The sequence below is a fragment of the Aethalodelphis obliquidens genome, unplaced genomic scaffold, assembly GCF_003676395.1.
Source record: "Aethalodelphis obliquidens isolate GAN/ISIS:26980383/991018 unplaced genomic scaffold, ASM367639v1 scaffold20, whole genome shotgun sequence".
In the NCBI taxonomy this organism is placed as follows: domain Eukaryota; kingdom Metazoa; phylum Chordata; class Mammalia; order Artiodactyla; family Delphinidae; genus Aethalodelphis; species Aethalodelphis obliquidens.
The window spans coordinates 5,192,851-5,207,245 of NW_020837964.1; the positions used below are offsets into that span (position 1 = coordinate 5,192,851).

General features: G+C 45.9%; 1 protein-coding gene across 1 annotated transcript in view; it reads right to left on the bottom strand.

The window, feature by feature from the left end:
- The window catches only part of CDH13 (cadherin 13), a 1,012,715-nt gene that overhangs the window by 223,134 nt on the left and 775,186 nt on the right, over positions 1-14,395 (bottom strand). The window contains exon 7 of the mRNA XM_027119160.1: positions 12,321-12,499. Coding sequence (XP_026974961.1) covers positions 12,321-12,499 — 179 coding nt within the window. The remainder of the gene's footprint in view (positions 1-12,320; positions 12,500-14,395) is intronic.

The window sequence follows — 14,395 nt, forward strand, 5'->3', positions numbered from 1 at the left end:
AGATTGATAAATGGAAGGCTGGTGGCTAAAAGTTTTCCCTTGACCTGTTATTTAGAACCAAGTAGGGCCAACAGTCAAGCAGGTCCCTGGTACAGACGGCATTTTTCTAGATACTATCATCTCGCTCAAGTAGTATTTCTCTTTTCTGGAGGCACTGTTGTTGTCAGATCCTCTCGGCACCCATGCTCAGACAGAGAATCATTGTGTTGCTTCTGAATGTAGAAGGCAGTAGTCTGGAAGATGTTGTTTGGATGATCAAAATTTGAATACTGGGGGAGGGGAATACTGGGAGCTATCCAGCAGGATAGCTCTCATCTTCTTCAAGCGGTCATAGAATTCCTTCTTCCTTGCTCTTGGCATGGCCCTGTGCTGTAGCAGTAAGCAGGTAGGTACTGTATCATAACTCTTGTTGTATTTGAGACACGAATTTGGCCGAGCATCTCAAAGTCTGTATCTATGACTTATTTATTTCTGTCATGCCAGTATGCTGGAGAGTTTGCTGGAGAGGAGATGAACTCAATGAACACTGACCACCTCGATCAAAGATTCAATAACCCCATGTTTTCCTCTTCTATCCGTCCATGTCACAGATGACAAATGACATGGCAAGAGCGTCTCCACTCCTACCTTCCTCTCTCAGGGAAGACATTACTAATCAACTACTGGAGAAACCAAATGTGACTCAGAATCCTTCCCAACACAGCACTCCAGAAAGCCACTGATAGCCTTCAGAGTGGGCATATGAACTTAAAGCTATATTTCACTTTTAACTGTGTAGACCACGGCTACCTCTCTCCTTGGCTACGAGATCTGCCAACCAAGCAAAGTACCATGCCAAACTAACATCCAGGATGTTATTCCTTCCCTAGAACCAACTGTTGAACTGAATCAATGGATTCATTTGGGGGCCACACAAGCCCGAGGTTTAAAATTTACAATCTGATAAGTTTCCTTTTCTATCAATTCAGAGAATCACTGATAGGTCACTTAACAAAGCATCCCTAGGGACCCATTATGCTTGAGCTCTGTGACAGCCAGTCACAAGGAAGGCACAGAGTGGCCATCAAGAATGTCTCTGTTCAGTGAGATGGAGGGCAGGAGAATGAACCCAACACACGTGGGCTCTCCCAGAGGGAAGAGGGAGCGTTAAACAAGGGAGATGTAGCTTCCACTCAGTTCCTCCACGCTGGAGTCTTAGACATTTTGTGCCATGGACACCTTCAGGGTCCTTATGAAGCTTGTGGACACCTTCTCAGAATATGTTTTTAAACACATAAAATAAATGCATAGGATAACAAAGGAAGACAATTATATTTAAACACAGTTATCAAAATATAAGGAAAATAACTCGATGGTACATGTGCTTCTTTATCAAATCATCAGTAACAAGACTGAGTGTTAAATCTAATTATTACATTAATTTCAAAGAAGTAAAGAAAAATTGCAGGGGAAATTTTTTGGATATATCTCCATCCACTGTGATGGGATATGAAAATATCTGTGACTTTGGTTATCAAGAGTTGCCGAAACAGCCAGCACTGTACTGGTTTACCTACGCTCCCAAAGGAAAAAGGTACAAATTGTAGCTAGTAGTTAATGAAAATAAATATGAAGTATTTTTCTCATTCACGTTCATGCACCCTCCTAGATTCTATCCACAGACCTCAGATTAGGGCCCTGCCTCTAGGAAAAATTACAGGGATGTTTTACAGAGAAGGGAGATCTTAAAGTTGGAAATTTTGATGCTTTATTTGAGGCTGATTTTTCTTTATAATAACTACATTCACATGTCACCATGGGACTTATTTGGCAGGACACTAACTGTTGGCTTGTATGAATATATTCCCTATTTTAAAAAAACCACTATAAACAAATGTTATTTAAGAAGGACATTCTTTGAAGCGGCTGCGCTGGTCACCCTGGGAGGCCAGGTAATCTCGTTATCTGCTCTAACACCAGCTGCTGGTCGTGCTGAGCTCTGGCTGGGTGTCTGGTGGAGAGGATGAAGCTGTTATATCTGGCCCAAAGCCACACCAGCCAGTTACTCAGGGTGGACCCAGCTCCAGGGCTGGCTCCCATCTTGCCAGAGCGGAAAACGCCGAGTCCAGGTCATAAACGTCCCGCTCCATTTTCTACCCTGCACAGAAAAAGAAGTGGCCAGCAAAGCCTTCACTGTCCCCCTCTGCCTGTGGGGACATTCGGTATGCTGAGTGCTTTTTGATGGTGTCCACCCTTTTCTGTCTCTTTAACAGGAAATCTGCTCTGTGCTGGGTTCAAGAAACCCCTCTAAAATCCTCCCGCCCAGAGAGCCCTTGGAAGAGAAGAACCAAGGGCCATGCTCCATTTTTCCATCCTCTGGTTTCTCTGTGGAAGGACTTGAGCTGGTGGACACTCTGGGCCCCTCCCCTATGCCCTGCGTCCATTGAGAGGAACAGGTCCCTCTTCCTATCTTGCACGAAGGTAGCTTATGGGCCAAGGCTGTTCTGCTGCATCCTCCTGCCCTCACTCCACCCCAGGGAAGTGGATGGAGATACTGGGCTGTGAGAGTGGCATCTCCCCAGCTGGCTCTCCCTCTGTGTCTCTCTTTCTTCCTCCCCGCCATCTCTCTCTGCCCCAGGCTTTGCCCCTCTGCCTGGGAGAGGATTCCTTGGGTGGGCTCCACGCAGGTGGGTGTAGCCTCTGGTTGTCCCACTCTGCCTGTGACTCAGGGGGGCCAAGTCTCTAATTCAAGCATAAAGTATCAGCAAGTTTCCTTGGCCACAGACTCATGGCTCTCCTTGTCGTTCAGCTTCATTGGTAACTGAGCCTACGGCTTGGTCTCCAGTTGTCCTGTGTCTTGTTCCTTGGGGGGTTCTAATTTGGGAGGAGAAAGAAGGAAGGGCATTGTTCATGGTCTCCTAGCACCCCAACACTATAGCATTTGCCTGAATGAAGAAAGCCCTCACCTTCTACCCTTTGCCTAATTAATGAGGATGTGGCTGGTCTCATAACATATATCCAGCACCTGTGATTACAGCTCTCCAGAGGATGGAAAATCCACACTCCGGTGCAGACTCTGTAAGGCACAGAAGTAAAGCAGAAGCAACAGGTTCTCCTGTGCCCTTAGTGAGAGCTAATGGAAGCCACCTCCTGCAGGCAACACTGGTATTTCCTTGCACTGACTCAAGTGGGCTGCTTGGGTTGGATGGCAGACACTCAACCTTCCAGACAGGCCCCGAGCTATTAACTGATAGGCCTGATAACGGTCTGGCCAAGCGGACTTCACCCCTGGATAGAACACATCTGTGTCATCCTCAAGTCTCATCATTATTTTATTACTGGTAACAATGGCTACTATTGGTTGAGAGCTTTCTACGTGCCAAAGCTGATGTACTTCACATGTCCTCACCTTCGCTTTTCCAAACCATGCAAAGCAGGTTGTATCAGTTTCCTATGGCTGCTGTAACATCTTGCATAACTTAGTGACTTGAAGACAAAATGGGTTTATTATCTTATAGTTCTGGAGATCAGAAATCCAAAGTGGGTCTCACCGGGTAACATCAAGGTGGTGGCAGGGCTGCGTTCCTTCTGGAAGTTCTCTGAACTTGTTTCCTTGTCTATTCCGGTTTCTGGAAGCTGCCTACATCTCTTGGATGGTGACCCCTTCCTCTATCTTCAAAGCCAGTAGCACAGCATCTTTAAATATCTCTTTCTCTCTCTGACTCTGACCTTCCTACTTCCCCCCCTATAGGGACACTTGTGATTATATCAGGTCCAAATAGAAAACCCAGGATAATCTCTGCATCTCAGTATTCTTAACTTAATCACATCTGTGAAGTTCCTTTTGCCCTGTAACCTAACATACCCACAGGCTCTGGGGATTAGGATGAGGACGTCTTGAGGGGCATATTCTGTCTACCCTATAGGTCACGTTATAAGCACCATTTTAGAGGTGAAGAAACTGAAGCTCAGAGAGGTGAAGTGACTTGTCCAAGGTCACACAGCTAACAAGATACAGAGCCAGGATTCCTCCTCAGGGCTCTAAAATTCCCAGGCCTGTGTTCTGAGCCATTACACCCCACGGCCTTTCTAATTGGAGAACTGAGGGAAACCGAGTAAAACTTTTCAAACGTGTGAAGAGGCTCAGAGCAAAGAACAAAGAAATCCCTGAAGAAGTTTTATAAACTATAAGGTTGTCCTTTAGGCATCCAGATTTTCCCCTCAATATGGTCTGTGCTATTCTCTCAGCAGCCTGCGGGGAGTAGACAAAGCAGAAGTTTGGGGGTCAAGTCCAATTCTCACATGGATTTCCAGCATGTGAACCAGGAAGGTCACGTCAGCCCTCGGGAACTTGGCTGCCCCTGTGGAAAATGGGTATGGTGGTCCTATGAGGGTTATGGCCCTGACTTAATGCCTGGCTGAAAAAATCGATGCTGTAATTGTTCACACCATAGATGTCCAGTGGAAGTACAACATACACTACCCCGTGTATTAGATAATCGAACACCAAGAAGAGGTACGAATGGAGTTTTCCATCCTTTCCCATCCCAGAAATCCAGAGCTCAAGGAGACAGAACACAAGAATTAGAACCCAAGGAGTCTTCCATGGAGTAAAAGAAGTCTGCAAAACAGTTTATAAGACACAGGGGAGCAAATATCTAAAGGAATTTAATCTTGGTTCCTACTTTTGAGGTCCATAAATAGAGATGCTGTTCATTGAATGTCAACAGTCATTTCTACAGCTGTTCTTTGCAAAGGTCAAAAAAAATTTCATTTCCCATGGCTGTCTTAAAAACACAGAAACACACACCACACTATATCTATTAAGCTGCCTGCTGGAACCGATGAAAGGAAAGGTAAGCAGCACATGTACCTGACAAGGAAAGCCACTGCCATGGCCATGTGGCTTGAAGCAATGAGAATGCTTATCATTTCAAGTGGGGAAGTTTTGACAAGATTTACCTTAATACACCCTTAAAAACATTCTTTCCTGACAGTTTAAATATGTTGCCTGTGATCCTAGCAATATTGGCAGAGGCCACGATGCCTAGTATATGATTCCCACCACAACATTGTAAAACAATTATACTCCAATAAAGATGTTAAAAAAAAAAGATAAAGGAGAATTCAAACAAAGAAAAGTGCTCAGCTCAAACTCCTTAAAAAGACTAATGATACTTTTACAATGGAAATGTTAACACTGCATTTTAAGGGCCTCATTTGGAGACTGTTTGCATTTGCAAGAAAAAAGCAAGCAAGAAAAAGAAAACAAACCCTCCAAACTGACCATTAGCTACTTTGATTAGTTGCAAATTGCTCTGGCTATGTTCAGAAAAGCTGGCAGATTTCAGCTGATGAATTTCAGTCTAGCAGCCAAGATGATCGACTAAATAAACCATTTATCAAATGTTAGGGACCTCTATCTGATTTTACTTTGTAGTGCAGCCAGACATAGTTTAAAAACATAGACAGAGCTATCAGAATGAGGGGTTGAGTATGGTTATACAAAAGAATAAAACAGTGCCCCCAATGAACCCGATTTCGTTTAGTAGGAATGGTCCTTATTTTGTCCAAACATTTCCCCATTTAAGCAAGAGGCCCAGATCCTTGTGACCACCCTATTCACCAAGGTATTCTTAGAGCCTAGTGCAGTTCCTCACACAGGGTACGTATAAGGTGAATAAATTAGATTGCTGGATGATTACACAAGGGCAAGAGTAAGCTCTCAACTAAAATAGAATCATTTCTTTTGTTTATATACCCATGCTAGGATGTGGATCTTGCAGTAAGTTCTGAGACAGTCTGTTAACTATGTACTCATAGATACAAACTGAAGGAACATAAGCCATCCATCCCTCCATTCATGTCTTTATCCGTCCCTCCATCTATCTGTTCATCCATCTATCCCTCCATCCACCCATCCCTCCATCCAGCCCTTCATCCATCCATCCATCCATCCGTCCATCCATCCAACAAATCTTTACCGAGTGTCTTATTTACCTGGCACTATGTTTGGCAATGGGAATACAGAGATGGGACAGAGATCCAAGATCTCTTTCTTTAGAAAGGGTATGTTCTGGAATGGTTTCAGAAAAAGTGAACAGAAGAGCTCGTAATGGAAAATACACCAAGTTTCCAAGTCAAACTTGATGTCTATTAACATCGAACTTATGATAAGGCAAGGGCAATACATGGTCACTGCAGCTGCTCTCACGACTCAGCTGTGAATCCAAGGAACTGCAGTAAAACCCAGCCCAGCATTGGCAAAAATGAAGAGTCATGACTCACAGAATAAAGTGAACATACCCTGCACCATCTGGGGAGACTCTTCTTATGTCTGTGACATGTGGGTAGAAACAGTACGTAAAGCTCTCAGCAGCATCTGATGGGAACTGGAGCCCGAGTTATCAGCAGTCATAGGAAGTGTGACAAATGGTAATGACTGTACAACGCTTTGCTATCTGCAGAAGGAGAGGGGGTTGTGCACATCTCGAAAAGGCGATACAGTTGGTAGTGCAGATGTCATTACCAGTGATTACTGATGAGGAAATGGGCTCAGAGAAGGTAAATGATTTGCCCAATGTTACACAGCTGGCCAGGTGGGGAACTGGCACTCCCAGGCGGCATCCTACAGGAAAAGTCGCACACCAAAGGCATTCAATAAATGTTTTCTTTAAGAACTATAGTCTCAAAGTTGGAAAAGACATTAAAGATATAACCTTTACTAGTTAACTGAATCCCTTCTGTTATGTCCTACAAAGGGCAGTCTGTGTCTGACTATATCCTACAACAGGGAACTGACTAACCACTCTTAAAATTTACTACTAAATCAATAATGATAATGATGATAGCTTGTGTTCATTTAGAATAGACAATGTGCTTTACATATTTTGACACATCTGATCCTCACCAACAACCCACTTGAGGTAGGTGCTGCTATTCCCATTTTATAGGTGAAAACCAAGGCACAGAGAGGTCCAATAACTCACTGCTATGGGTTGAAGTGTGTCCCCGCAAAAGATATGTTGAAGTCCTAACCCCAAGTACCTGTGTATGTGACCTTATTTGGAAACAGGGTCTTTGCAGATGTAATCCAGCAACGATGAGGTCTTTAGGGCGGGTCCTAATCCAGTATGACTGGTGTCTTATAGGAGGACACAGGCATGCACAGAGGGAAGACAACATGAAAATACACTGCTCCAGAAGAAGGACATGTGAAGATGGAGCTGGAGACTGGAGTGATGTGTCTACAAAACAAGCAACGCCAAGAACTGCTGACAACTACCAGAAGCTAGAAGAGGCAAGGAAGGATTCTCCCCTAGAAACTTCCGAAGGAGCCTGGACCCCTGACACCTTGATTTCAGACTTCTGACCTTCAGAGCTGTGAGAGAATAAAATTCTGTTGTTTTAAGCCACCCAGCTGTGGTACTTCATAACAGCAGTCCTAGGAGATGAATACACTCACCTAGGCCAAAAGCCAGATAAATGATGGGGCCAGGATTCTTTCCCCAGATCCCACCTCCTCAGTCAGTAGGAACACTGAAACATGCTCTCCAAAGGCAGGAAGACCGTGCAATTCACAGCACATCTGAATCACCTGGGTTCTTCCTTCAACTACTGATGCCTGTGTTCCACCCCCCGCCCCCCACACCCCCTGAGGCTGATTTTACGGATCCAGCTTTGTTTGCAGCATTGAGGTTTCTAAAGCTCCTCAGCAAAGTTTGAGAACCAGTGTCCTAGTTGATGCTACTCTTCCCCTCCAGGGGAGTAAGCAGAACAAATCCACTCTCTCTTTCCAAAGACCAGCCCTCCTTAAACAGGAAGACAGCCCTCCTGTTCCCTCTGAGCCCCCCTTTTCCAGGCTACACATTCCCAGGTGGTCCACTATCCAAAGGAGGCCCGCAGTCAACTGTGCTGCCCCACAGGACTCCTGAATCACGGCGCCTGCAAATGCACCCGCTTTGGGGGAAGCCACAATGTAGTTAACCTTGGACAGACTGGAAAGCAGGGACTGACCCACTGTCCCTTCCACCGATCATATCATTTTCCACCTGGCCTGGTGTTCTCCCCAAGGTCACGGCTCAGTGGAGGCAGAACATCTCAGGGAGATGCCCACTGGACAGACAGCATCTGCTGGGCAACGCTGGTGGCCCACAGAATTGGAGCCAAGGCAGAGGCTGATCATAGTTAGGAGGGAGAGGAGGGGGTCAGTTATAGTTATGGGTCCTCAGAAGATGAAGTGGATGAGCTGCCTTCTAGCATGTTCCCATTGCCCAGGGTGGGTGAGAGATGGGCGGTCTTGCTCCCGGCTCTGCACTGCAATCGGGTCCAGAGGCTGCAACGACACCCTGGGCAAAGAAAGGAGGTCACCTGGCCAGATAGCAGCCTGAGCACACAGAGGGGCCATACGTTTCGCGCTGCCTGCCTCTCTCTCTCCCCGACATCCTTCCTTCCCTTCACCTTGCAGCAAAGATGTTCCTGAGCTAAGGACTGGGACCATGCAGGGAGGACACACTGACACAGTCCTCTCCTCCTCAGAGCGCAGGAAGGGGCAGCGCAGTGAAGGCGCCTGTCTCCCCTGGCCCCGCTCAGGACGTCCTGGGAAGAAGAAAGGGCAGCGACCAAAATGGCAGCATTAAACAGCACTGACTGGCGTCCTTGCCTGTCCTCCATGACAAGCTTTAGTACAGAGTGACTGTGTGACAGGCAGGAAAGGTGGACGGGCAGGTTCAAAAGAAACAGTGCCTTCCCACCTCCCTGAGGTCTTCTGTCACCTCCCTCTTGGGGTCCTGTCGGGGTCCTCTTTGGGAACGTACTAGATGGAAAATCAAAGTGAAAACTTTATATCAATCAAGCTCAGGTCAACGCTTGAACTTCCGGAAACTCCACTCCCACAAGGCGGGGGCCAGACAGGAGCAAACCATTTGCGAAATCTCAGGGGCCCCCCAGCTCTAGGAGGAGTCCCATCCTATTTGTTAACACCCATTCAACGCGCAAACACGCCATTTGAGTTACTGTCAGTGAATACATGGTAACCACACTTAACAATGGTTTAAATCATATCAAAGTTTGTAGGGGTCCCAATGGAATATTTTCTTAAAAATGAATGGTGCATAAATCTGTTTTAAGTGTTCTGCCCAGATGATCCAGAAGTAGACTTCTGAAACCACACCTAACACAGGATGCCTCCTCAGAAGGTCTCCAGAAATAGTAACAAACAATTCCATAATCCCGCTGCGGGAACTTGTCATATGGACATGAACCCTGGGAAAGGTACAGTGAGATGAAAACACTGCAAACTGGAACATACTCATGGGAAGTCTGACGCGCAAGTTCTGGCCCTTTAAAGATAAGCAACTTGAAGTCACGTTTTAGCCTTTCAGCAAACTTGCCCAAGAGAATCTTAGCACAGCACTAGTAAACAGACAAGGCTTGCCTGAATTCAGGGACGTTTCTTTCCTTCAGATTGTAGCCATGTTGCCTGGGTCAACACTGAACTCTGGAAACCCTCACAGAAACATGTCACTTTTCATTCATTTTCATTGATTTTCCAATTTTGGTTAAATTGCGTTGATCTTTTTTTCCTTTTTGGAGCTGTTTATGTATTGTAGCTGAAAAGGCTTATTAATTCAACTCCCATAGTAATATACTTATTGCTACTTAACAAAAACCCAAATGACAAGAACATGAACTTGAGACACATTTGTCCCCCAAATAAACCTTAAAAATGGAATGATCTACTATATTATCATTTTGGTTTATAAATAGAGACTTACAATGCATTTTCTACCAGTAGAAAGAAAAGCTGAGATGGAGAAATCACCTTTCTCTTGTAGGAAGAATTTGCAAGTGCCTTCAGGAGAACTAGAGGTTATGGGAAAGCTGGTGTGTGTGCGTGTGTGTGTTCTCGCACATGCGTGCTGGGAGGGGAATAAAGGGAGAAATGGAAAGTTCTTACTTGCCTCTGAAGAAGATAATACGTCAGTCAGGCAGTCATAAAAATAGGGAGGTTTGGAAAGAGAATGAGAGACAAAATGGAGGAAATGGACTTAAAATGTTCTTTTTTCTGCTTCCTATTTTTAACGAGAAACGATTACATTTTCCAAGTGACAATCAGAGTTTCAATGCAAATTTCAATCTCTTCCTCTCTTTCCAATAATTCCCCATTTCCAGCTACTGTTTCCCACTTTTCACATGTAAAATCTTAGTGTCATCTCCAATTCATTCTTGCCAATATGCCAAGAAGCCTATAATTAGGAGTGCTGAAATTGTGGTAGGTAGTGGGCAAACAAACATGCAGACGATCACATCTGTTTTCAAGAAATTTACTGTCTAGGCCAGCGGTGCCCACTAGCACTTTCTGTGATGGTGGTGACAGTCTCTGTCTCGGCCAGTATGGTGGCCACTAGCCACACAGGGCTCCTGAGCAGTTGAGATGTGGCTGGTCTGACCAAGAAATTGATTTTTACATTTTAATTTCAAGGATGTGAATTAAAATTTAAATAACCACATGTGACTAGCGGTTACTGCATCAGGTCTAGACCAAGAGGAAGGGGATATTCTTGTGTTTTTTTGGTTTTTTTTTTGCGGGGGGCGGGGCACACGGCACGTGGGATCTTAGTTCTGTGACCAGGGTTCGAACCTGCATCCCCTGCATTGGAAGGGAAAGTCTTAACCGCTGGACCGCCAGGGAAGTCTGACAGAAGGGGATATTCTTTAAAGAGACAGATGACAGTGTAAAGGAGCATGTGACAAATGCCATGTGAGGGCTGCAGCTCAGAGCAGTCAGAGTGGAGGAGGAAGAAGGCTGTGGAAGACTCAGCGGTGGAGCACCGCTTCCTAGATGGGGCGCATCTAACCCAGAAGCTTGTGAAGAGCTACAGCGAGGAAAACAGAAAGGAGGGGAGAAGGCATTTCTCACCCAAGGAGTTTTTAAATCAAAGACACAGAGGGGAAAATGCACAGGACTGTGAGGGAAACCCAGCGCTCGTCCTGCGGCAGATGGTGCTTGCAGAAGGTCAAGGGTGACTGCCAGGGGGCACGTCCATGGAACGATGCCCTGCTGGGAACAAGGGATCCCAGGATGGGGGCAGATCTGGGGGGGTGATGGAGGCAGAGAATCCTCAAGTGGGTTGACATGCTGTGTGAAGGGCCAAGAGGCTCTCCTCTGGAAGGTAGCCTGTGGGGGATGACAGGGTAGCCCTGGGACTTGAGAAATAGGCCAGGGCCACCAGACAAATGTAGGGGGATGTAAGTGGGCCAGGAACACATGCCCCCCTAAGTGCGACAGCTGCTACCAGCTCCACCTGACTGTCACAAGTGGTCCGACCCATCGTCCACATGTCCACACTGGGACCCCGATTTCCAGAATTTCTGATTTTCAGAAAGGCTGGAAATTGGAATTTAAAAAAATATGAAATCAAAATATTTGGATATGGCGACTAATATGAAACTTTAAAACACCCTGGGCCAAACCAAAGAGCAGGCATGTGGACTGACTGAGGTCCACGGGGCACCTGTCTGTGAAACGTGACCTGGAAGATGGGTGAGGTTCCATAGAGATCGCCTTGCAGGACAAGAGCAGAGACTGAGGGGAGAGAAAGGCTCGGGCGGAAACACTGGCACAGGCAGCAGAAGGTTTGAGAAAGAAGTAAGTCAAAGCTACCTGACTCTGTGACAAGGAGGAGAGTGTCAGTGATCTGGGACAGTCACTTCCCTCCCCTTTCCTTCCCCCCTCCCTCCCCCACCCTCCTGGCAGACAGGTGAGGCAGGCAGAGCCCACAGTCGCTGGGGCCTCAAGAGTAAGTGGTCGGTGATGTACGGTTCCCAGGGGGTAAGGGCAGGGGGGAGGGATACATTGGGAGATTGGGAGTGACACATACACACCACTATATATAAAATAGATAACTAATAAGGACCTGCTGTACAGCACAGGGAACTCTACTCAGTACTCTGCAATGACCTATATGGGAAAGGAATCTGAAAAAGAGTGGAAACATGTACATGTATGACTGATTCACTTTGCTGTGCACCTGAAACTAAATCAACTATACTCCAATAAAAATTAAAAAAAAAAAGAAAAGAGTAAGTGGTCAGTGAGGAAACAGGCATCGAGTTGAATGAATGCAAATAAACGCAAAGGACATGGCTTTTCCAGTGTGTGTTTTCTGGGGTCCCGTAACATCCCATCACCCTTGACAGATTCTCCCCAATCCAACCATGTGTAAATATCTCATTTCCGCTGCTACATAAAGTGCCGCTGACGGAAGCCGCACATCTTCCCTCATGTGAAAGCCATGTTCAATTCTCATGAAAAAGAAGTTGTGTGCTTTGCAGCTCACCTCCCGGTCCAGCAGTGCAGGTGACACGACGGTGACAATGTCTCCTTTCTCAGGATCGATGTAGAACATGTTGGGAGAGGGCCTGTCAGGCGTCTGCTGACGGATATTATACCGCAGGAGGGCATTATCCGTGGCCGGGTCGTCCGCGTCAAAGGCTGTCATCCGCATCACCGTGGTTCCTGAGGGGGCAGGAGCAGGGGATGGTCACTTGGGGGACAGCGATGGGCAGAGCCCCTCCCCGCACCTGGGCAATGGCAGTGGAGTGATGCGTCAATCACTTTTCAAATTAAAAAAGCAAAACCCTTCCCTGGCTCCGTTAGGTTTTAGCTTTCCTTCCGCCCTCCCTCTCTCCTCCATCACGTTAAAAGACCTGAAATAAAGAAATCTTTCCTGTTCAGCAGATTGACAGCTTAATTTTTCCTTCTCCTGATACGCTGTTTATTTCCACGGGCTTTCATTTCATTGTGGATGTGGCTCTGTGACAATGGCCTTCACTTTAAAATCTCTTATTGAATGCCTACCACGTGGGGGGCCCTGGGCTGGGTGTCCGGGAAAAAGGGGTGCCAAGAAGTCACATTCCCTGGGGTCCGGCAGGTCGGCGCTAAGCAGGAGAGAGAGCATTTGAAAATAATAAAGCATTCACAGCGCATTGAGAGAGGGTGATGTGAATACGGATGAGAACAGCCTCATCTAACCACGGGCTCAGGAAAGGTTGCCGGTGCAGGTGGGTGAGTAGGTGTAAGCGAGGGGAAGGAGGGGCGCCTCAAAGGGAAAGGCACTGCAGTTAATTCCGGTTACAGGGAATGGGCGTGGATGTTACTTGAGCATGCTCTGTGCGCAGCCGCAATGCTGACACTTTAGAGACGAAGATGGTATAAAGACGAGAGTGACGGGGACTATTTGATTGTAACAAGGTTGAGAAGGGTGTCGGACACAGGGCTCGCTCACACACAGCTGATATGAAGGGCGACTGGCATTAGGTGCTTTGGAAGACAACTGGATAGCAACTAGTACAAAAAAAAAAAAATGCATTCACTCTCTTGGCATTTACCCTCAAGAAACACTTGCACGTGTCGACAAGGGTTTTGGCGGGGATGTTTACGGAGGATCCGAGAAACATTTGGAAAGAACCTAACCATTCAACAAAAGAGGAATTGCTAAAATGATGTTATCCCTACACTGTGAAATACTATGCAGCACTTAGAAAAGGTTGTACAGATAATGTGCTCTAACACAGAAGGCTCTCCAAAACTGAATGATATCAAGTTGGAAAATGTTATCCATAGTATAACATCATTTTTACGAACCTACTTGCAAACAGAAAATTCCACAAACTTTATGCATATATTTTTCAGGTACAGTTTATGTCCATAAATGGATAGAAGAAGGTCTATAAGGGTGAACTTCACACTGGCTTTGGTGGTTAAACCTGGGAAAGGAGAGAGGGCACTGGGATTAATGGTGATGCAGGGACGAGGGAAGATGGTGGCCGATCTGTAATGGTTTGATCATTTTTACAAGGAGCATGTAGTATTTTGTGATTAAAATTTAATTTAAAGGGATCATAATTATAAACACCAATAGAAGCACGGTCTAGAGTGGAATCTGGCACATTTACCTGCTGGTCTTGACAACCGAGAGCCACCATATTTGGCTCAGGGTGACGTGCCCAACTCTAATTTTTCACTGTGGTTTACTCTTCTGTGAATGTAGGGCCCCATCTTCTGATTCTGAATCCTCTGAGCCCACAACATGTGAGCTAATGGGTAAGAGATGGAACCAGCAGACCTATCGTCCCCAGCAGGAATACTCATATACAGAAAATATTCAAGCTTAAAGGAAACACAGAGTTCATCTAGTTCAGTCACCATCCCGGTATTCCTTTCCCTTTTATAACAGTGCTTCCCAAGCCATCAAAGCCCATTTATTTTTTCCCATAATCAGAATCAGATTATCAGCCATTAGGTCCGAATGATCAGGCAAACGGATCTGACCATCCTAAAGTAAGATCTATCTGTTAAATAGTCTCAGCTCATCTCATCAATCTGTGAAATAGTCTCACTTAATTTCACCAA